General features: G+C 27.7%; 1 protein-coding gene across 1 annotated transcript; it reads left to right on the plus strand.

The window, feature by feature from the left end:
• Window positions 1-7,151: 7,151 nt before the first annotated feature.
• On the plus strand, window positions 7,152-25,679 carry LOC123296719 (sphingomyelin synthase-related protein 1-like). Its single transcript, XM_044878327.1, has 5 exons — window positions 7,152-7,699; window positions 20,784-21,230; window positions 22,224-22,350; window positions 23,347-23,551; window positions 24,071-25,679. The coding sequence occupies exons 1-5, from the start codon at window positions 7,334-7,336 to the stop codon at window positions 24,495-24,497; spliced, it is 1,572 nt and encodes a 523-aa protein (XP_044734262.1). The 5' UTR covers window positions 7,152-7,333; the 3' UTR covers window positions 24,498-25,679.
• The last annotated feature ends 575 nt before the right edge of the window (window positions 25,680-26,254 follow it).

Here is a 26,254-nt window from a genome sequence, read left to right on the forward strand (position 1 = left end):
AAAATTTACCTCCATAACAAACAAAAATTTTAGTAATTCAGATAGATAGTGTTTCGAATTTATAATTATCGGTATATAACAATGAATTATCTTTTTCCGGAAGAGTGAAACTATTTTCTTGGAATATGAATTAGTATGCAATTTTTTAAATTGTAATAGGGAATTTGCATGTTCCAAAAAAATTGATTTGAAGAATTGTACAAAAATTATTTTTACGTATCTTGTGACGTCTTTAAAATTATTTTCGTTTTTTTGTTTATTTTGTTTAAACCTTAAAAAAATTCTTATTTGTACGTTATTTTGTGTACGATTTATCAATAGTTTTTCTTCCCTATAACCAAATTTTTATTTCTGTTGAAAACCAATTTGTACAAATTCCCTGTAATTTATAAATGAACATACTAAAGAAAATTATGTACCATAGAGTTGTATTTTGCTGTATATATAAAACATTTTTTGTTGTTAAATTTTATATTACAATATTGGTCTAAGAACTGGTCAATGTTTTTGTTCAAAGTGGTTTTGTTTTTCATACCGGTTTAAATTTCTAACAACGATTTTTAGATATATGTGCAAAGTGAGTATCGACAATCTGATCGGTCAACAAGTCTCAGAATCGTTATTAACATGGTTTAAAATTTTCAAGTGTCCCGTATAATTTGAACTGCTAGGTTGTTGCAAACTTCCATTATTAAAATGTTTTACTCGTGTAGAACAAATTCGATAATCTAAGTAAAAATAGGCGTTTTTAATAATGGTCATTTTATTGATTATTAAAGGCGTATTGTCTTGGGTCAGCTTAATCGAATTTTGAGCCATGTGTAAAAACAAATTGTTTTTTAGTTCTCATTCTATGCGAAAAATAAAACATCAAGTCAGTTGGCATATTTATATATTTGTACACATTCTAATTTTTTTTAATGGCATTCATAGAGTTATAAAAAGATGAAGGTGATAGATTACAATCTGCATTTTGTTCTTGTTTAAAGTTATTAGCAAGCAGATTTTATGCGAGTTATAGCCTACAATGTCAAAGAAAAAAGGAGTATTTTTTCCTCTATTTTAACTTAAGTAGATATATCTTAGTAGGTATATCTTTGGCAAGGCCAGTTTAACCATGTCGAAACCCCTAGGTAAAGAAATTCTCGGGGCCCCCTTTCAGCCGTTTGAAGATTATCTATAAACTCGAATTTTCAAGTTGATAAAGATATATAAGTAAAATGAGACGCGAGTGTTTTAATTTTAACTTTATTCTTGTTTTATTATCATTGAGGATTCAAATTTTCCAATTAAATTTTCTCTCTATGAAACATTTTCAATTTCTTTTGTGCAATGGTTAATCCGGCTCTGCTCTTTGGTTCTATTTGCAACACCAATCCTTGAATATCTCTATGAAACTGCTGTATACTAACAAGTTATTGTTAAAATATTCAAAATAATATATATTGTTTTTTCTTTTTTTTTTTAATTGTTAACCAAAAGTTTAAGAAAATTTATATGGTGTTTAATTAATCCCATATTGTAATATAATAATTTGAAGAAAGCAAATTTTATTATTTAAGTTTAGTTATTATTTAAAAAAAACGCTATATTGGCTGTGATGAGTCCTTATCGATTATTATGATATTGACTTCGTTCAGATGGAAGTACTATCATGATTTATTTTTAAATTCGATTGAAAAATCTTTTGTATTCGAATATATTTGAATAGTAAACAAATTTTAAGTTTATTTATTTTATATAATACGTAAATCTATTTTCCTAAACGAACGTACAAAATAAATTTAAAGATTTTGTTCCCAACTAAATTTTTTTTTTGTTACTCTGATTTTTACATACATAATACGATTTTACTTTTTTTAAATAAACTTATAAAGTTATACATCGAATTTGAGAGTATTATTATATTCGTGGAAAGATTTTTCATCGGAATACTTTATAGTAGGTAAGAGATCTTATCACTTTTTTTTTTTAATTTAAAGAAAAAAGAAAGGTATTGTCACACATGTAAAAATTATTGTATCGTACTGAAAGAAAAATATTTAAATGTGTATAATATACAAAATCAAAATAAAATACACATATTTTGTTTTTTTGAATATTTTATTTCATTATAATTAATTATAATAAAAATTGTTGCTTTTCTAATTTTTTTTCGTTTTACTTTTATTTTGTCATATTTTTCAAAAAATATATTGAACTATAATAGACAGGTAGTGATAGAAAACATAATCAATTTTTTACAGTCTGTCAATAATATGCAGCCACAAGCAACAGAAAAATGTATAAAATAACATGCATAACGCATGCAAGCATAGTTAAAAATTAACATTTGTTTCTTACAGTCTCTTATCTATTTGAATAAAAGACAAAACTGTTCAATACGCTAAAAATTGATTGATATTTCGTTTTCTCGTTAACAAACTTTAACATAATTCCGTATTCTCGTATTCCGGAGGGGGGGGGGTATAAAATCCGTATATGCCTTTATCTTGTAGGGAAGGGAGTAAACCCATTCAAACCTAATATTTTATTTGGATCATATTCAGCCGTAGCCTCTAATACTACATTCAATGAACTGGCTGACTAATGCTTAGGTTATTCATACAATAGGGTAATCATTTGACAAAAAAGATGAAATATCTTACACTAGAAATATTTATATTTGTCGTGTGATGTTCACCATTGTACCTAGCCGCAGATTAACATCGCAAAATTAATAAGTGACATTCATTTTACGACGTGAAATACCTATTATTTAATACTCGCCTATGTTCGTTGTATGATGTCTGTCGTATATCTAGCTATAGTTTAAGATAATTTGATGTTAAAAAATTGATTTTAGTTCGTCTTTAATTTGACTTTTGAAATCGATCAAAGGTTTGAGTAGTAATTAACTATAAGGTCAGTAATAATATTTACAATTAAAAAATTTGCGTCACAATAAGTAAGAAATGTGACTAAATATTTAGCATATTTAAAATTAAGAATTTAAACATGCAAATTATAAATATTTATTATCCTGTATTTATAGGATGTTTCAGAATTGTAAGGCATTATTTTAGGTAGGCGTTCTCTAGCACAAAATCGTCAAAAAAGTTCATATAAACAATAAACATATATATGTATCAAATTAGTTTATTATCTAGATAAGGCGTTAAAGAATCAAAAATATTAATTTCTCAATATTGATAAATGGTAAGTAACCTGGTAGTCTAGATTGGAACTACTGAAAACAGTTTCATGTTTTAATTAGCACGAATTACTATCGCCAGTTAGAGGGGTTTATTTGACTTGAATTTGAATATTTTTGTTTGCCTTTAAAAATGGTAGGTAAAAATTAATTTTATAATTAGTACGAATTATTATCGCCTGTTGGCAGAGTCACAATCAGTCCGCTAACATGCTCGCTGACTCTAACCTATATTATATACACAAATATTACACTAGTGCCAGAATAGCAACGGGGGTCCAAAAACTTTCTTGAGAAGCATTTTTTGGAAAAATGTTTCAAATAATAGTTTCAAGGATCAACACAATTTATTTAGTCAACATATAAATGTGACTTTGAAATGACCATGGCAGGCCCTATGAAGATCATCTTTAAAAATTTAAATGAGAATCCCAATTTTTATTCCATGTATATATGAAATATACATAGTATATTAAGTTTAGTCCAAAGTTTGTAACGCCTAAAAATATTCATGCTATGAAAAAATTTTTGATATAGGTGTTCATAGAATCACCTAATTAGTCCATTTCCGGTTGTCCGTCCGTCCGTCCGCCGTCCGTCTGTGGACACGATAACTCAAAAACGAAAAGAGCTATCAATATGAAATTTTTATAGCGTACTCAGGACCTAAAAACTGAGGTCGAGTTCGTAAATGAGCAATATGGGTCAATTGGGTGTTGGGTCCGTAGGACCCATCTTGTAAACCGTTAGAGATAGAACAAAAGTTTAAATGTAAAAAATGTTCTTTATAAAAAAAAAAAAACTTTTGTTTGAAAATTTTTTTTTGTAAACATCACTGTTTACCCACGAGGGCGCTTATTAGGTGCAAATTTTATAGTATGCATTAATATGGAAATATCAGTGTGTGTGTAGCTATTTAAAAGTGGATATCTTTTTTTATTAACGTGACGTCAAAAAACAAACGATTGCTTCATCAACACTGTCTATACATGGTATTTCAACAATTAACTCAGTAAATTGTTTGTTTTCACTTGTTTATCGTTGATTCGTGTAAAAGACATTAATTAGGGTGTATTCCGAATATACACAATATATAAGCAATCTACATTTACAGTATCAGATCTGGGAAATTTCGATACACCACACGTTGGATGATGGCGGGAATCTTCTGGGACCGTAAGAGCTTTTTTATTTATTGAAACACTTTATTACCATATTTTTTTTAATTATTTGATATAAAATCGGATACATTGTTCAAAACACTTAAGTTAATCCAATATTAAATAACAAAACATCTTTAATTGATATAAATATCAATTTTTAAATATGATGAAATTAATTTTTTAATTATAATAATCTATGAATTTTAATTAAACTTTTCAAATTAACTTTTAATCAAATAAAAATAAATTCTTTTAATTTCTTTTTATATCAAAATTTTTTTAAACGTATTATCTCAAAAAAGCTTAATTCGACAATTATAATAAAAATTAATTATAAGGTATAAAACCAATGAAAAAGTTTTTTCTGAAATTAAAGAAACAGCTTAAGGTAGTACCTACACGAAAGTGATATTCCAAGAATTTCTCAAAACTCAGAATATAAAATATTTAATTCATAATACACTTGCTGTTAAAATTAGAAGATGATTTACCATGCCATACATGAGATATTAGCAATTAAAAGTGACGCAATTTGTACGTGTACATGGGAGAAGTGTATAAAAATACACAAATTTACAAATATTATATTTATTTACCAATGAATGACGTCCACCATCTCTATGAAAAACTAATATAATGTAGAATACTATATTTAGAAAATATATAAATAAAAATAAAAATTATTTACCATATAGTTTCGATAAAAAACTTAAATAAATAACTCGTTTTAGCGATGATTATTGTGGAAAAGATATGAAGACTAATGTTAAAGGCATATGTCATAGTGTGTGTGCTTATATGTATACTAGAAACAGTAGTGAGGAACTACAGTCTTGTCAAAATAATATATGGTATATGTATAATAGTCATAGCACAGTTAATGCACTGAATGATAGTATTAGTTCAAAACTTTTTGACTGGACGGTCGCGGAGGAACTACCTTAAGAAAATCAACAATTCCAAAAAAGCTTTCGTTGCTTCCCTTTATTGATACTGGTTTTTTTCGACTTTTTTTTCAATTTGTGAACAGGAATATTTATGAATGGATGTTCGCTATAGACTTCCCATGCCAAATGTAACATTCTTATGAGTTGGTTTAATTATAACATTCATAAAATTTAAGTAAAACAAAGATTGAAACAAAAGATTGTTAAATTTAACGGATTATATGCTGGTTTTACTTCAACCTTGGTTTTATTAAAAACTTCTTATTTTAAGTCATACATATCCGTGACTTTTTTACTTGGCCAAATATTGTGCCATATTGACAGTTCGAAAAATTGATAAATACATCTCTAAAAATTATTGTGTGGTTTAGTTATCTTAGCCTAATAACTTTTCTCCCTACGAAAATTATCAAACTCAACGTTCTCTTATACGAATTCTGAAAATTTTTGAATGCTCCACAAGCTTAGAATTATTCCACAAGACAAAAGAATTCCTATGTTATAAATATATTTATTTAACAAACTTTACTTAAATCTCTACATATCCTTACAACTTACTTATGTGCTTAGGTTTAGATACATATTTGACGTATTATCAATTGAAGTGAAGTTTGAAATAATTGATGCTGCAAACGCTAGGGGCGCTAAATTTAAATTTAATATACAGTATCGACAAAAAATAATTTAATATACAGTATCGACAAGAGGGCCGACACACTGCCTTGGTTGCCCTACTGTAATTTCGACCTTGCTCTGAAATATTTTTAGTAATAATTTAATTATAGTGACCATTTTTCTAAAAACAAATACTTTTATAGATATATGCGGGTCATCCATTTTAAATGAGTCAAGTATTTTTTTGAAAAATGTTTTGTTTTTTGAAGTATTTTCCCGATATCAGAATGTTTATAATTGGATGATTTCATGGTTAAATGAAGGTCAACTTTATTATTTTAAATTGTTCCTTTGGTGCAAAAATATGCTTTTGTTTGAAACATTTATTTTCTAAGGTTAAATTTTTTGAATTTTTTTTCTGATAAAACTTTCAAAATTAAAAATTTTGTTATCGATTTTTATAAATTTTTCTTTTATAATGCTAATACTTTTTATTCTTTGTAATTGTTTAAAAAATATCAAAATTTAAAAATATCAAAAATTATATTTTTTAAATTTTTTGAAAAAATTTGCAAAAAACAAAAAGTATTAGCATTCTAAAGGTAAAATTTGAAAAAATCGATTAGCAAATGGTACAAACTTATTCCGAATTTGTTAGTATTAATTTAAAAGGGTAGAATAAATCTTCGCTGTTTAAATTAAAAATTTGGTGTATTTCCTTGCAAAAATTTTCATATATTCGTTACTTCACAAACCATTATATTAGTGAGATAGAAAAATTAATATTTTTCATAAAATTATTTAAATAATATACCATTATATATGTATAGTATATATATTATATACATATACATCTTTTATGTTTAGTTACTACTTTATGATTTAAACAGGTTTTGTAAGAAGTTTATCCAAAAGTGTGCATTTAATTATAATTATTAAACTTTAAAAAATCAATAAATTAATAATTGTATAATTTAAAATTTCAAAAATCTACGAGTTACCTAAATTTTTTAATAATAGGACTTATTTTTAATGGGATGAAGTCAATTTTTTAACTTTTGGCGCCCTCTTCTACACCTAATGAATACAAAAAGAATACATATTAAATGATAACTGTAAAGGAATATTGATACGTATATGGACAACTTTAATTAGAGATAACACTCAGTTGTAGTGGTAGGGATATAAAATTGAGTAGATCTGTCACTCAATGCTCATGTGTGATCATTTGAATTAATAATAGTATTCGCGTACAATTTTAGTGTGTGTTATCCAAATGAAATCAAAGAAATATATTGTAATGAAACAAAAATGTTATTAAAAAACATATAAATTAAAAAAGCTCAATAAAATGTGACCATGTCTGTTTAAAACACAACTTTAAAATTAAATAAATAATAATAAAACCCCAAAACATGAATGAATTAAATGTATTAGAATGGGAACCAGACGATGCAAAAGTATGGTTAAAAAAAGAGGGTAATTTTAATGATCGTGTTTTAAATATGTTATGTGATGATCATGGGGTTGATGGTCGATGTTTGTTAGCATTAAGTGAACAAGATTTTTCTGTAGATCCGTTAAGTAAATTGACGTTACGTGATCGTAAGGTGTTATATGTGTGTGTTAGAAATTTGCAGCGTGACAATCAATCTAGTTTAATACAATTAGGCGTTGTTGAATTACCAACTACTACGTTATATGGGTCTCATGGTTATGGTCGAAGTCATGATTATTCAGAATATGGTGATTCTGAACGTATTTCACCACCCTTAAGTGAGGTAATGTAACTGTTTATTATTTGTTATTATTCATTGACTTTTTAAGGTTATGTAGATAGTATTGTGGTTCTTTTCCTGTAGTTCAAACTATTTCTAATTTTACGAAATTACTTTTAGGATTATTTTAAGATAAAATGATTCTACTTTAATTATCTAATGTCTACATGAGGGACGAATTTTCGATTTTACCGCTTTTACTAATTAAAAAAATCGGAAAGATTACGATATCTGTGGTGCTACGATCTGGTGAGGATTTAATTATGTTAGTAATAATCAAATTAAAACGAAGATATAGAGAAAGAATATGCGAGTTTTCGCTTAATTTTCGAAATATTGATACTTTTTAACGCGGGAATTTTTTGACTTACACACGAAAAGTCGCTGCCTAAAAGTATTCACACTGATTTTCTAGGTTAAGTTTAGCTCAAAATGATGGTTTTAGCTAAGCTTACGTGAGTATAAAGTTGAAATTTTAAAATTTTTTTTTTTTTAATAATAAATCATATCAATATCATGATTTATGTTAATTAACTGAAAGTGAAGGATTTTAAGTATGAAAGTTAACTGTTAATTACAAAAAAGGTACAGCGAGTAAGCCACGATTACTCTTCAAAAATCGAAAATTGTAATTTTAATAATTGAAAGAAGTTTTAATGCAATAATTGAAGTTTTGTTACCAAGAGGCCAGGATTCGATTCCTGATTAATATGTATTCTTTTAATTCTCTTTTATTATCACCCGTATCCTTTACTTCCACTGCTTTCAAAGTTTGTGGTCTCAATTACTAAGATCCTCACACTCTATGCCAAAGAAATTAATCATGATTTTATTCAGTTCGAATTTAATAATGTGCGTTTTTAATGAAAACGTTCACAGTTAGCTATGGGACAGTTGTTGGTATTTTATAGCTAATAGTTACAATTTACATTTACTGTTGACATAAACCATGTGTTGTATTTAAGTTAAACAAGTTAACGAATTTATTAAAAATAATGCAAGCATTTATATTCAACATTGTCAATACAGAGTGTTTCAACAATTAGCTCAGTAAATTCGTCAATAGTTCATTTTCACTTGTTCTATCTCATGTTAGTTTCTACTATAGATAATCTTTAGAGTGGTAGAATCAGATAAAGGAATTTGACCTTGAAAGCAGTTCATGTTTTTTTTTTTTTAATATCTAATACATTTTTTAGAGCTATGCAATTATTTGGGCCTTATTTTGTAGTCTAATAGACTTTGCTGTGTTTTTGAGCTATGCAAGTTTTTGGGTCTTAGCTTCTAATCTAATAGACTTCGCTGGGTTTTTCTGTTAGGATTACTCATTGTAATTTCTATAAACCTTTTGAAAAACCAATTTTATTCATAATATCATTTCAGAGAAACCTACTCTGTAATGTTCAAATAATTAGAAATTTACCATAAACAAATATTAATACATATATGACACACATTTCGTTCATACTAACAAAATTTTATGCTTAAAGTTTAAAAGTTAATTTGTAAATTAAAATTAAACAAAAATATGATAATTTCTCTTCTATTTTTTATTGTTTGTTGATTTTTTTTTTTGTGTTGTATACACAAAGAGGATAGAATAGGATTCCAATGTGACAGATAACTGAGGAATGAGTCAGATTTCATAGTAAATCTTTTTTTTTAGTGTTCAAAGTTTAAATATTTATTATATTTATATATGTTTTATTATTAGATTGAATGAATAGACGTTTTAAATAAAATATTATCTTTGTAAGTGTTTAAATAAATGCAATTAAATAATAATATCATTTAGGAAATTTGTTTGATTATAATATTAAATGATTGTTAAATATTATTACAACATTCTTCGTCAAAATTCTTTCAAATTAATAATCCGCGGGACAGCACCCTTTTTTTGTTAAAGTCTTATTTATTCAACTTCAACTGCATTTAAAAACTAAATTTTTACCCGACTGTTAAGGAATGATTACGTTTTTCACGCGTATCGTATATGTTTGTAAATTTCTTTATTATTTCGTATCTTCTAAACGGTTCAATGGATTTCAACTTTTAAGGTGTCATTATATTTGTTTCAAAAACCCAAGTGTTCTTAGATAGGTTTTTGAAAAAACAATACAAAATGGCGGATTTTTGGAGCGAGATAATAATACGTCAATAAAAAATATTAACAAACTTTTTGGATAGGCTTCACCTTAATTTGGAGAGGCTGTACAAATATTCAAATAAAAAAGGGAAATGAGAATTGATATTATTGAAACAAAAAAAAAAAAGTAGGGGAAAATAATAAATACATATCAGACATCTTTAAAAACCTGTAAATTATATTTTGGGCATTATGAAACGGATTTATAACCACATGGTCATCCTTCCCCGTTGACGTTCGATACAGTGTCATCAGTCTATATTTTAGGAGAAAAAAGAATTTTTATTATGTTTTAGAAGTAACTTGTTACAAAGTGTAATAAACAATAAAACACAATAATGATTTATTGTTAATTATTTAATGCGTAGTTTTAAGTTGTAACAAAATTAATATGTTAATTTTATCATAATTTTTTTGTATGCAAATATCAGTTTTCTACTTCAGAAATTTTTTTCAAAATTCGCCACACAGTAGCTACATCATTTGTCCTGTTTTAAACAATTCGCTAAAAATTTCTTTTAACGAGGGGTTTTTGGATAAAAATACCGAAGTAAAATTTGTTTTATATTGAGAGGAGGGCAGCTTTCAGATGCCTTAAATTTAACCTTTTCTTGCTAGATCTTTTGAAAATCGACTGTTCATAAATTATAAGTAAAATATTCTGATGTAGCTGTGCCCCAGTACTAAGTTCATATTTCCCCGTCATTAGATCTTTCTTATTTATTTATCACTGATAAAAACGTATTTATAGAAAAAGGAACCGATGAAATACTATACTGTAACAGGTATTTAATTTAGAAACTATCCACTCTAGTGACATCCATTGCTTAGATAAAGCTCATATGATAAAAACTGTTGGAGTTGTTACTTGCTCGGTGCCCGATCATTCAATGCATGGGCAGCTCTGACAAGTTAGAGTCAATTTCAAAATTAATCAAAATGATGTAATCTGTGAGACCATTATTCATTGTTTAAATATATGTCATAACTAATAAAAAATATAAAGGCTAATAATTTTGTATATATTAAAAAAAATTGATAATTTTAATCAATCATTTAAGGTACATTAATTAATTGTAAAATAGATTATGTAATAGTAAATTTATTAATATCACATACACGTTAATTATCTTATCTAATTTATTATTAGTAAATATAGTTAGTTAACTATTAAAAAAATGTAAAGCTGATTTTATCATTGAATGAAAAGGAAAATGATATCTACTTGCATTATACATTCTAATGTGCTGTGCCATATTTGCTACCATCGTTTTTTATAATTTTGATAGTTTTCATATTTTTTATACCATGAAATAAATCAGTGTATAAGAAGTTTAGTCCCAACTTTGTAACGCTTAAAAATATTGATACGAACAAAATTTTGTATCCGTAGGTAGAGTCTTTTTTAGTATTAAAATCCAACTACTAATTAGAATTTTCTGACACTAAGCCCATGGCGAGACAACAACTAAAATAAAATGTGCAACCTTTAAAATTTCCAAATGGTAACATTCAGTTTTAAATAAATACAAGGTGTACCTTGACACCCTGTCTGACTCGATGGCCATAGATTAAGAGAGTATTCTCTGAATAATTTTAAGTTCAAAGTACCTTCTGAACTTTTGTTCCAAACTCAATACTTCAAAAGTTATGGGCATTATTGAATTTAAACAATAAAGTTATTGTTGAGTAAAGTAGTTGAATGTTTTGTTAATGAAAAATTTTCATACAAAAGTTATAGCTGGTGTAATTCTGCACATTTTCGTTTTTTATTCAACTTTCTAGCATCAAAATAGACTGAGATATGCCACTTTTTTCATTAATAAAACATTAAACTACATTACTCAACAATGTCTTTTTTATTTAAATTTAATAGCGTCCATAACTCTCGAACTATAGGATTTTGGACAAAAGTCCAAAAGGCACTTTCGATTTAAAATTGTTCAGAGAATAGGCTCTTAATTTATGACTATCTAGTCATGGGACACCCTGTATATGAAAGCGCTTTAGATACACTTAAAACATGATAATATATTTATTGGGTAGGAATGTATTGGGTAGGGTATTTTCTTAGTAGAAACAAATTACATTATTACATACAAGAAGAAAGCATTTAGATAGGAATAAAATAAAAAGAAAGGTAATTCTACTTGATTACTTATCAAATTTTAAATTTCAATTCATTTTATATTGTAACACATCTTTTAAATAAAAATATTCAACAATTCCAATTTACACAAAGTGTTCGTTTGCTCATTCCATTATGTATATTTAATAAATAATATGGTTTTAAATATTTATTAAATATTTTAAAATTTATTACTTTAATTTAGTATGTTTTAGTCAAGGAGCCTGTAGTATTTATTCTACTTGCGTAGATGGTGTGGAACCAAAAACTCTGATTCAATATTCTAAATTGTATTCCCATTTTGTAAAAAATGATACGAACAAAAGTTTGTAAAAAGTAATGATTTACAAACGGGCTATTTTTTCCCAAACTTTAATTTTTGAAATTGAATTCTGAAAATCCCTTGAAAAAACACCAAGTTTTTTCGCGATTTGTATTTTAATACAAAGCATCAAACAATTAGAAACTCAAACATTAAAGGTGGGGGAAATATAACTTTAGTAATGGAGCTCTTTTGCTCGCGATTTGTCGTCCATCAAAAATGTGGATAGTTGTGAAGAAAAATTGCATACTTACAGCATACAGACCTTTTTTAATAATATACACCGCTTTGTTTTAATGAAAGTACGTCTAATGTAAACTGTAGCATTTCAGGTATTTAGTACATTCATAATAAATACAGTGCAACCTCATTAAGTCGAAAAAAAATATACCATTCCCTTCCGCATAATCCCTAAATGCCATTTAGTACATTTTATAGTAAATACAATACAAAACTATGCCATTTCCTTCCACTGAATCTCTAAATACTCGAATTATTTAGACTTGTAACTCGTCAAAATGTTATTTTCCTGTTAACTATTGATATTTATATTCTGTAACTCGAATTACAAAAAGCAATCTCTTTAAATCGTAGTTAGTAAAGTATAATGATGTCTTACTTGTACACTCCCTTATAAATTTTACAACCGAAAAATATCCCTAAATATCCCGCAAACTACTTGTTAAGTCGAAAACTCATTAACTCGAAATTTTTTGCATTTCCTTTGTGGTTCGAGTTATCGAGGTTCCACTGTAATTTTAAAATTTACTATTAACAACTCCTTAACTAAATATATATCCGAATATCTAATTTATTCTAAATTAGAATTTGGTGTTTTAATGATCATTAATTAAACATTTATTAAATATATTATGTTGATTAATTAAAATACACTGAATGGTCTCAAAAGTGCAATAATTAAAAAAAACTTTCCTTATTGTGGCCATAAAGGTTATCCCAAAATTAACGCATAATTTGAATGTTTTCCCATTTGCGTAACAAAGTGTTGACAATAAAAAAAGCAAAGAAATCGTTAAAGCTAGTAGTTAAGGATTTTTTTAAAAGAAGGAATCGGTGAAAAAAGATTTCGTTTTCACTTTTAGACAAGGATGTGCCATTAAGATCTTAAAATTTAAAAAAAAATTAGGGATTCATTTTACATTATGATCCTATACCATATATCAAAGTAATGATATATAAAAATAGCTTCTATCGATAGCTGTTTAGTATTTAAAATTTCAAAAGAATACAAACTATGTAGAAATAATAGAACTGTAAGGAGAAATTATTTCTAGTGCTTTATTTAAAAAATAGCTTTAAGAAAATATAAATATCTAAGGCACGACACTCTTTTCTAAGTACTAAATAAAATAAATTCAATGATGGTAAAAAAGAAAGCTTCCTTACAAAATTTATTAGATAATTTGTTTAAAATTCAATATACACACATATAGTATTGACGTCAATCTTTTAATATGGTTCTTTGGTAAATCCAGAATAACAATTAAGGTAGTTTATTAGTATGGTAATCGAAAAATTCATAGTACTTTATCGACTTATGTCATTGTTTATGGTTTGTAGTAATTAAATAACATCTTGCCCTTGTGCAATTCTTAAGCATGTACATCAACAGTTGGTCTGTATGGTAACATATTTAAATATTCAGAGTGTTTTGTTAAATGTCTTGAAATCCAGAAATAATCCCGGAATCAAAAATTACTTCGAAAATTCATGAATTTAATTTTTTTCCTAATTTGTTAAAGTTTTTTTTTTCATGAATTCTTTAATTTTTTTTCTAATTCGTGATTTTGCGGTTCATAAATACCTATATAGCAAACAGAGGGTAGGCCATTTTAATCTATACAACTAAATATCTCGTTTTGTAGTTAACCAATCAAAAAATAACTGAAACAAAAGTTGCAGAGTTTGATGGGGGACATCATGTTCTGAAATCAGCCTAGGCCAAGTTCTTCCGGTTTCTTTAGTAGCCAATTTAGATCCTAAACGGTAATAGATAGAATAAAACTTCAAATTAAATTATTTTTTGTCACTATTTTATAAAGATACATCAATATAAACTATATTGAAATAGTCTTGGAAAATTTCAGATTCTTTACATCTCTGTGCGTAAAATATACAGGTGTCTCTAAAGGTGCAGCTCAAAATAAGTCGATTTAGTTAAGTTTATAATTTTACAAAAATTGGGTATGTTGACATTGATTTCAAACGTATCGACACTTTATTGAAGTATCGGGAATGCATTTTTAAAATGGGACATAGTATTTTAATACCCTGCATATATGTAATATAATTTCAAGGTATACTAAGTTTACTTCCAAGTTTGTAACGCTTAAAAATATTGATGCTACCTATTTCCGGTTGTTTTTCTGTCTGTGAATACGAGATACCAAGCTGAAATTTTATAGCGTGTTCAGGACGTAACAAAAAGTGAGATTGAGTTCGTAAATGAGCAACACAGGTCAAGATCTTGAGTCCATAGTATCTAGTAAACCGTTAGAGATAGAACAAAAGTTTAAAAAAATTGAACTTTTACAATTAAAACCTTAGCACGAGTTTGCACGGGTCTGCTAGCCTTATAGGCCTTACGTTCATCCTATGATGGCGTCGACCCATGGGCGAGTTATCGCAAAATTGCTTTTTTTTGGCCCTTGTGTTTAACCAGTGGTGGCGTCTATTCATGTATTTCTTCAAATTTTTAAAGTTCTAATTGCTCATGATTCAATTTATATAAGTTATAATTGAACAAGATTCCAATTTCCAAAGTTATTTTGATATGGAACCCAGTAAAAAAAACTTAAGTGATATAATTTATGTTCGCAGAAAGTTTGTTTTGTTTTTTATAATCTAAATTTAATAATTAAATAACAGTATTTAGATTGATTACGTCAAATTTATGCATAAACATTTATAAAGTAGGTAAAAGTTCAATAATATTTTTTAAATTCAATTAACTCATTTCTTGTTAAAGATAACAAGAATTATCTAAAGTATTAAAATAATCAGTTGTTTATTAATTAGAATTTGCAAGTAAATATAACCATTAAGGAGATCCTTGTCACAAAATTATATTATTAGCAAATAAAGCAAGTTCTGGAACTAGTTGAGCATGCCAAGTGTGAGCTCATTATTTTTGTACCTTAGATCATTAACGAACCTAAACTATTCTTGTCAGATTGAAAATTGACACAAAATTTCAAACAGGTTGTATTTCTGTGAAAAATCATCGAATTATAATCCAGAAGTGTCAATTTTGGTTTGAAAGCTATAATATCTTGGTCAAAAATCTCCTTCTTGCAACCCTCTGTACAAAGCTGCAAAGGATGGTAGAAATTTGTGAGAATTCCAAAACTAGGAAGTACAAATTTTCAAATAAGCTATTGTGATTTAAAATTTGATGACTTTTGGCAGACATACAAATGTCTAAAATTTTGGAAAAATTTTCCTTTAATACTTTAGATATGTAGTAAAACTACATCTAATAAAGTATCGTCGCGTTATTTACTACTTTAATGTAGTTAACGCCATCGTCGTATTGAAATGGCTCAAGAAACTGCAGGAGATCACCTTAAAATTAAGATTGATTGTGAAAAACATCAGAATTAATTATCTAGAGTTAGTGTCGTATCGAACATAATCAAATCAATATTTATTTCAAGGTTATCTATCTATACATATTTTGATTTCAGGATTCCGTATTTAATTTAAGATTAATTAACTTAATTTAATATATGCTTTAAGATTAAAAGCGTATTTAATTTATGATTTTCAGTGCGTAGGCATAAGTTATCAATGCTAATACACAGAATTGATTTGCTCTTAGGCGAATGAAAAAAATTGACATCTGATTAATTGAATTAATAATTTTTGAAAGTATTTTCTCAAATGTCTCACAAGACCACTAATTAAAGCTACCTGCAAATTTTCAACCCCTTATCTATTATAGTTATGTAGAAAATGGACCCCAAAGTTTTGTCCTTATTTGTGCCCTCCCTGATAAACAGTGATGTTTACGAAAAAATATTTCAAACAAAAGTTGTTTAGTTTTTCATAAGAAACATTTTTTAAATTTAAAATTTTGTTCTATCTCTAACGGTTTACAAGATGGACCATGCGGATCCACACTTTTTACGTCCTGAACACGCTATAAAAATTTCGGCTCTTTTTTCGTTTTTGAGTTGCCGTGTTCACAGACAGACGGGCAGAATATCGGAAATGGACTACTTAGATAATTTTATGAACTTTTATACCAAAATTTTGTTCGTAGCATTAATATTTGTATGCGTTACAAACTTGAAGCTAAACTTAGTATAACTTGATATATATTTCACCTACAGGGTGAAAAAATTGCTGTACTACTGTACTGGGTTCGTTGAAGTGTCTTTCTACACACACATGACGTATTTTTTTAATAATTCGACTTAATTGTTGTACACGTAAATTAATATTTCCGTAACATGAATCATTCGATTTTTTTTTGTTCATTTTGCTTCCTAATTTAATTTCCAACTCCAAACGTTAAAACATTATTTACACGGAAAGCTAAAAAGAGCAGCATATTAAAGCGAAAATCATATTCTCATTAAAAAATATCTACGGAAGCCTGAATGGATCACTGTCAATTTATGAGAAAGTGGCGCTACACTAGCTTATTTTTTAAATATGTACTAACCACAAGTATAAAACAAACTTTTAAAAAAGTCACTAGTTCACTTTCAACAAGTGCACTTGTGACTTGTGGTATTATGGAAACGAACCTATTTGAAGATGTCTGTCGGTGATGACTATTCTTTAATTAGACACTACCGAAATTTTCTGGAATTATTAATAATTATATGTCCGGATTTAATAATAATATGATAATGTTTATAATTTGTCTTATGTAGTTAGTTCAAAATGTGTTAGTCGATGTTTTTCTTTTGCATCTGCACATTTCTAATTTCTAACCTTTAAAAGTATTATTAAGTGTTTATTATGATGTTTAATTAGAAATCTGTACATGAAAAAATACCGACACCTTCAAAAAGGTTTGGTCACAAGTGCACTTGTGATTTGTGGTCCATAATGCCACAAGTCACAAATGCACTTGTTGAAAGTGAACTAGTGACTTTTTTAAAAGTTGGTTTTATACTTGTGGGTAGTACACATTTAAGAAATAAGCTAGTGTAGCGGCACTTTCTCATAAATTGACAGTGATCCATTTAGGCTCCCGTATCAGTCTCCATGGTTATTAATTTTTAATATTAAAGGACATTGGTATAATGAGGAGTGAAAATCAATAACAGAACTTTTATTTTCAAGTAAAATCTTGAATTCGTCCATCTAAACGGGTGGGAAAAAACTAGTTTATTATAGGTAAATAGAAGTAAAATCTGAATTTTTTAACCCATAAATTATTGTTTGTGAAAAATGATACAGAAAAGCCTTGAATTATTTACGTACTATTTTAATTTTAAAAATTGCATGGTAATGATTTATATTTCATACCACACCACCCCCATATAGAGTCAGCCATTCATAAGTTAACTTAAGTTCAAGAATTGTGAAGACACTATAAACAAAATTCTTAATTTATTTTGGCGTTTAAAATTTTTTTTATTTTAAAACAGTATTATTTTTTAAGAAAATATAAATTAATGAATTGAACACAAATAGTCTAGACGAAATAGAAATGAATCTCGCTCGGGTATTTGTTCATATAAAATTTCGTTGACAAAATTTGCTGTATTGTCACGATGATTGTCGCAGCGCTGTTATCTTATAAAATTTTCAATAAATCATGCATTTTATTTAAAATATGACTAATTAATGTAAATTAACATAACAATTATAATTACTTATTTAAATTTCTTAGAAAATAGTATTAAATTTTCAGTGTAAACCGATACAATACATAGACTTCAATATATAAGGTTTTTTTAAAACTTGATATTTCCAAAAAAAATATAAAAAATGTATGACAGAAAAGACCACGGGCACAAGAAAGTTATAATCTTTCCGAAGATTGAAATAAAAAGTTTACCTATATTTTTGTTTTAAAGGAATATTTAAAGTTATAGTACGAGAGCTGGAAGCCTTTTTTTCTGAATCTCTTACTCAAGTATGAAGCAAAATGAGCTTTTCATCGAACTTGAAAGCCTAGGTCGAATTTAATACCTGCGCCAGGATGTGTGCCTAAGAACACAACATTTCTTTCTATAAAACTTATTTTTCGAGTTCGAGCATATGTCAACTTAAAAAAACATTCCTGTATTTAGAATTTGCCTGCAATATTTTCCTATATTGTAAAATGCTACTCCCCGACTATAAAAAAAAGAGTTTTATTTAGATTTTCATCAAGGTAGTATTATGAATGAAGATATTTTTGGCATCAAATTTGTTCAACATGACATTCAATAATTTTCATATTGAGCTTACATTTTTTTCAGATGTTTACGTTGCCACCGCCGCGTTTAGTATCACTAGCATACTCAAGTCTATTTTTAAATAAGAAAATTAAAAATTAAAAATAATGGTTAATAAAAATAAAATAAAAGCTGTTATTGGGCTAAAAAATAAATTTTTCCCTCAGTCATCTATTTTTTGGGTACAAAACAGACATTGATTTAAAAATAGTATCTGCAAACCTAGAACAGATCCTTTCGATTTAACGCCGTAATCGGAAATCGTATACTCGACAAAGACATGGAAATTTTAAAATCAAGAATCATTTTTTAAAATATTTAAATATGCAAACTTAAATATGAAACTTTTTAAACATGCAAAATTTACGAAAAAATTGGTATTTGTGTGGAGACATTTTAAATGGTTCTCATATTAGTCATAAAATTTGTGTCTTTCAAAACTCAAAAAATACCGAATAAAGTTCAGTCACTCAGGTACTATTTATATATCTGGGTCTATTTCAATTCACTATTACAACCCTAGACTACCAATTGTTTATCGTTAATATAATCGACGATGCGATCCAATTTGCCTAGTGTAAAAGAAATAGTTTAATCGTTATTTCTCTAAACATTCAAAGAAAATGACTGGAATCCAGATCAGAATTTCGACTTATTTCGCGGACTAAATATTAATCTATAAAGATTTTTTTTTTCAATTAAAATAATAACTTACCATATCAAGAAGTTAAAAATTTATTTAACGGCAACGAAATCACTTCTGTTATTTTTATGTTGCTTAAATTTTTATTCAGTTCAAGGTTTTGTTGATTAGATATAACGTCTTAAATCGAAATAACGAACCTTAAATCAATAAAAATTGTTATAAGTTTGCGAAATTAGTCAATAGTAGTAATGTTTCGTATCAACAACCCACACTTGTAAAAATTTTAAAATATGAAAAATCAACTGCTGAAAGATTCACGATATATTTTTATAACGATAAGCAGCAAATGTGTGTAAAAAGAAAAGTGTAGTTCGCCAAAATGCAAAATAGGATATCTTTTTAATGGCTCTTAGAAGGTTAATTTTTCTGAATTATTTAGAAAATCGCAATCTTTTTATTCGCTTCATGCATGAGTTTTATTAGGGGGTTATCATAGAAACGATACACTATTTTATTAATATAATTATATGGATGGAGATATAAGTCTATGGATTTTATATATGGTTTATGTTGAAAAAACACTTTTTTCTAACAAATTTATATAAATAACAGGTTGGCTGATAAGTCCCCGGTCTGACACATAGATGGCGTCGCTAGTATTAAATGCATATTATTTTTATATAGTACCAACCTTCAAATGATTCGTGTCAAAATTTGACGTCTGTAAGTCAATTAGTTTGTGAGATAGAGCGTCTTTTGTGAAGCAACTTTTGTTATTGTGAAAAAAATGGAAAAAATGGAATTTCGTGTTTTGATAAAATACTGTTTTCTGAAGGGAAAAAATACAGAGTCCGGAAACTCATTATCAAGCCAAGTTTTTGCTTCCACTGTATTTTTTCCCTTCAGAAAACAGTATTTTATCAAAACACGAAATTCCTTTTTTTCCATTTTTTTCACAATAACAAAAGTTGCTTCACAAAAGACGCTCTATCTCACAAACTAATTGACTTACAGACGTCAAATTTTGACACGAATCATTTGAAGGTTGGTACTATATAAAAATAATATGCATTTAATACTAGCGACGCCATCTATGTGTCAGACCGGGGACTTATCAGCCAACCTATTAATTATGTTAATTTACATTGAATAAATATTATTTATATAATTCGTCTCTTATTTTCACAATTTCTAATACAACAAATTTAATTATTGATTATTTTTCAATAATTTTTATCTGACATTTACTATACTAATTAAATGTAAACAATTGAAAAGTAGTCATATTTTAAATCAACGATTTATTGAAAATATAAGATAACAGCGTTGTGATCGATTTAACTGCCCCCTTTACCTACTATGTTATTTACAAAAAATCAAAATTAACATTTATCATTTAGTAAATTTGAGAATTTTGTTTCAGGATGGACGTGCTGTTCGACTACAACCAGAAATATGGAAAGCATTATTAGCATTAGGTTACTGTTTTGTTGTAACATGGATAACAGCATTTGTAATGGTGATAGTACACGATCGTGTTCCAGACATGAAACGTTATCCACCACTTCCAGACATATTCCTTGATAATGTACCGCACATACCATGGGCATTCGATATGTGTGAAATCACTGGTACATTATTATTTACAATATGGTTAATTGTATTATTATTTCATAAACATAGATTTATATTAATGCGTCGATTCTTTGCATTATCTGGTACTGTATTCTTGTTACGTTGTGTTACAATGTTAATTACATCATTAAGTGTACCTGGTGCACACTTACAATGTCAACCACGTACAGACAATTTAGTTGATTGTGGCGAAGAAGGTTGCAGTACGTTATATGGTGCTGAACTTGCAAATAAGGTAATTTTATTTCATTAATTTTTTTATCCTGTTAATTAAATTCTAGGAATTCAATTTTGAGGAATTAAAATGATCTTTACCTTGCAAAAGGTTACACAAGATATCAATATTTTGTTTGTAAAAAAATTCCATACAGTTTAACTTCAAGTAGCGGGAATGTACGTACACAGCAGGGATTAGCTCCCGTAGCTCCCGAACTCCTTTTTTTTCCCTTATTTAAATCGTCTAGACGATTTTTCAAATAATTTTGTCTACTAAATGTAAAGAACCAAGTGATGCACTTCTCACTATATTCCAAGATATAATATCAAATGATTTGAGAATCAAATTTTTGAGCTCAGTGTCTAGAGCTCGAATAGCCCAATTAGATAAAGCACTTGGCATGAATCCAAGAGGTCCGGGTTCGAATCCTGATAGGAGTGTATTTTTTTCAATTCTCTTTAATTAAGAATCAAATTAGTTCTAGCATTCATATTTTATTTTCAGAGAAGTTTCGCATACAATAATTTTGCTGTGAGTAGCCTTGTGTTTTTAATGCAACCGTATGATTTTCAAACATAAATAAAACATACATCAAATATAAAACATATATCAAAGTTAGGAAATAATGAAAAATTTCGAAATAGCTAAGTTTTCACTTGTCAAGAAAAAAAGAGCAAAATAAATGCTCGTTTAAATTCGTTTTGCCAAAGTTTGGTTGTGTATAAACAACTGAAAACACAAGTTGACCTCGTCGTGTACTCGAGCTATTTCGCTCATTAACACATACGAGCTGCAACTGGTATAAACTAAACTAACGGAAGATAAATACTAACTAGATTTAATTTAGGCATATGTGACTAAAATTAAAAACATTCTTATTGGAAAACATGTTTGAAAAACTAAAAACTCATGGCATTCATCTGTCTGTTCTGTACTTTTGTCAACGATATAATTATTATCATCAAATAACAAAAAATAAATAAAAATTAAAAATTTGATTTTATTTTGCAGATTGCACGAGCGTATGCGATATGGCGTGGTGCTGGTATGAGTATTCAAGGTGTTCGTACATGTGGCGATTACATGTTTTCAGGGCATACTGTAGCTTTAACAATGTTAAATTTCTTCATTACAGAATGTAAGTTTGTGTTCAATTCAATAAAAGTAGATTAACACTTTAAGCACTTATAATTATACTGGATTGTACCGCAAATAACAAAGATGAATTTCAATAAGTTTAAAAATAACAAATCTAATTGGTAATCTGGGGGGTGTAAGAAAAATCCGTGCGAGGTGATTGCGTTAAAATTCTAAACCTAGCTGTAGACTTCAAGTAATACTCGAGCTCCTTAACCCATCGTCAATCAAGTGTACGACCATGTGCCGCAATGTTAATTTTTTTTACAGCGTTGTCACATTCTGAGAGTTTATAAGCGAGCTAATTTAAACATTAAAAATTATTTACAACTGACAAATTTGTTTATCGATTAAAATATAATCAATTATTTTTATTGACTTGATATTTAATAAATAATTTATTATTCTTAAAAAAAACTAATATGATGCAATTGAATGGCATCTGATATAAATTTCGAAGTATTTAATTTTAAATGAATTATTTTATAGAAAATTTAAAAAAAATCTCTCTTGAAAATAGTTGAATGTTTTGAAATAATTTATAAAAAATAAATAAAAACATTAATAACCTTAACGTAACCTCAAAGTAGATTTATAATAACATTTTATTACAAAAATAAATCATAGTTAGATAGAGTTCAAATAATAAACCATAGATGGACTTACGGTTAGCTTGGGTATCTAATGCGGCGCTGCGCTTATCCCGCGATGGGCGAAGGGTTAAATAAGATACTTAATGTACGAGATGATTGCGTTACAATAAGATAATTAACGTTGAATTTATATTGGGTATGATATTCAACATATAATGTCAAGAATATTGACCATGTGAAACTGAACTTCTTTCGTCAATATGGTTGTTTAAGTATACTCTTCAGGCAATCAATATATTGAGCCTAATCCTTTGCTAACCATTTTTCCCCTTGATTACGCTCACCAAGAACTGAAGGTAAATAAATAATGAATGATTAAAATATTTTTGTATTTTATTTTGTAGATACTCCTCGACATTTTTACTTTTTACATACATTAACATGGCTAATGAATATGTTTGGTATATTTTTTATATTAGCTGCACATGAGCATTATAGTATTGATGTATTTGTTGCATTTTATATTACATCAAGATTATTTTTATATTATCATACGTTAAGCAATAATCAAGCGTTAATGCAACGTGATTCAACACGTACTCGTATATGGTAAGTTCATCAATTCAAGAGTTTTCTTTTTTAAATGTGTTTAATTTTTTTCATTTACCGCCTTATGATCGAAATGGTCTAGCAACCTTTGCTTTCTTATCCTAAACACAATTATTATTAATCCCGCGAAGGATTTGGTATATTACACTGAAGAATTTTAGCTTGAATGTAAAGTAGGCTGGGAGGTCTACTCTGAAAACGCAGACGTAAAATTTACATTTAGATTGCTGAATCATTGCAATGTTTATTTACAGGAAGTAAGGCCCATGAACGAAGGTCCTAAATAGATAAGAATGCACACTACCGTGCAGCGATCTTGTTATGCTCGCTGATAGCGAAGCCACGATAAAATCTATAAGCTCCATATATCTATTTTATAAGGTGATGTAGTACCTGTATCATTCAATATGAGGGGTCTGCAAGTTATTACTTACTCCAAAATAAACGATTAAATCGATTGATTCTTTGCTTTTATAAATCCTTGATCGAATCAATTGCTTACATTATTTTAATTTTTAGGTTTCCATTATTTTCATTCTTCGAAAGTAGCGTCGATGGTATTGTACCAAATGAATTTGATAGTCCACAAAAAATGGTACGAAAAATCATCGAATGGTGTACAACAAAATGGCGTCGTTTACGAACAATAAATTACACATTTGTATATTCAACTGATGGTCGACATGGTCATTATCAACCATTATCATCATCCTCGCCAAATGCACCATCATCAACAAACTCTGTTGATCCATCAAGTACAATCGATCAACTATCGCCAACAATTGTTAGGAGTAACATTGAAGTTTATAACACATTTTCAAGTTCAAAATTATCAAATAGTTCTGATTATGATAATAGCAATACCATTTTTGGTAGTAAACGAGACACATCAATCTCATCATCAAAAGGAGCTATCGGACAACAGGAAACAAATAAAAATAAATAAAATTTTTATTTATTTTATAATAATATATAGAATTTCTAGTCGAAACATTTTTTCACTTATAATTTTCCTTTTGATGTGTATGAATGTGGTATTGTCATTCCGCCCATACGAACATTTTTATATATTTTTAGTTGAAAACTGCAAAATGTGTTCACTTTAATTTCACGCTACGGTTGGTTACTTTAATTAAATAACAATCAATTTCTACTAACTGAAAAGAAATTTTAATTCTGACATGATATAGAAGGAAAACTTTGGGCATATGACAAATATCTCAAAAGCACGTGAATCATTGTATTGTAGAATAAGTGAATAATTGAGTTAGGCGTATATCTAAGCATAGATTCAACAAACGTGAATTTATAACTTTAAACTTTGTTATTTCGTAAGATTAGATATATATTTCAGAATTCACGTAAAAAAAGTGGAGTTAGGTTAAAATTTTCTTATGAATTATTATATAAGATATCAATATTAATTTTTGATCCTTCAAAAATCCAATTTACGGGAATATAAGATGTTCGATGATGCAAAATCTGGTGAATATATTAGTATTTGCCTCGTTTTGGACTTTAAATTAGATCACAATTCCTATTCTACTCGATGGTGCATTATTTCCGTGTAAAATAATGCGAAATAATCCCTTCAATACTACCACATGTTCTTTTTTGACCAAAAAATAAACTTGTGATGATCCAAAACATCATAATCGAAGCCAGCAATGAATGCGGTTGATTTTTGTTTTTTGAGGTGGATTTTTCTGTCTTCCGTGAAAATTTTGAATCACCCGGACCGCGTATTCTTTATAGAAGTTCATTACTATAAGCTTTTTCTAATACGTTTAGCGAGTCAGCCCACAAAATTTAGTACAAACTCGGATCAGCCACCGTAAATTGTTGTAATAAATCGTACTTATCGTGACAAGGATAATTAAAAGTCCTTGGTATTTATTTACTTGGAACTTTAATGCATGTTTTCGTGGGCCGTAAAGAAATTAAATACCAACAAGAAAGAAATTAAATAACGAAAAAAAGAAAGTTATTAAAATCATTCAAGTTTTGAGGAAATAAATCCTCGAAATCTATTGAACATTCCAAGCTTTTTCAAAAGCTTAATAACGAAATGATTCACGTGCAATATAAAACCAAAAAGAAAAAATCTCGATAAACTTTTTAATATGTAAATGCCAAATATTTTATTACCTTAGAATGAGAAAAATTTTTTATTTGGTTTTCTTCAAGAAACAAAAAAAAAAAACTTGATATGAATTTCATATATTGAAAGAAAGAAAAACGATGATTACAGGCATAAAAGTAATAATTTATGAGAAAAAATATTTTAATAAAAATTGCAACAAAAAGAAAATGAAAAAAAAAATCAGACATTAGTTAAAATGTTCTTATGTATATGCGATATAATGTTTAATGAATTGTTAGCTAGTGCAATGAAATTGAAGTTTTACTGCTTTGCTGTTTTCTTTTAATAGTTGTGAACTATACAATTAAAAATGATCTAAAAGTCTCCTGCTTATTTCAATTGATCGGGAAGTTGTTTAGATCATATTAATTACACTTTCAAAAAGACATCACAAAGATCGAATGATTTGAAATTATCTTTTAGAATTAACTTCAGTATTAATATTTAAAAAAAAAAAAAAAAAAACACAAACAAACAAAAAAAAAAAAACAAGAAAGATTGAATAACTCAGTTCGATTTTAAACTTTTGCTAACATTTTTTATAAATTAAACAAAAAAAA

This window comes from Chrysoperla carnea, chromosome 1 (assembly GCF_905475395.1).
Source record: "Chrysoperla carnea chromosome 1, inChrCarn1.1, whole genome shotgun sequence".
NCBI classification, from domain to species: Eukaryota; Metazoa; Arthropoda; class Insecta; order Neuroptera; family Chrysopidae; genus Chrysoperla; species Chrysoperla carnea.

Coding starts and splice junctions, on each gene's coding strand:
- LOC123296719 (XM_044878327.1), top strand. CDS start 7,334: ATGAATGAATTAAATGTATTAGAATGGGAACCAGACGATGCAAAAGTA. Junction 7,700..20,783: donor TTTCACCACCCTTAAGTGAG/GTAATGTAACTG, acceptor ATTTTGTTTCAG/GATGGACGTGCTGTTCGACT. Junction 22,351..23,346: donor AAATTTCTTCATTACAGAAT/GTAAGTTTGTGT, acceptor TTTATTTTGTAG/ATACTCCTCGACATTTTTAC.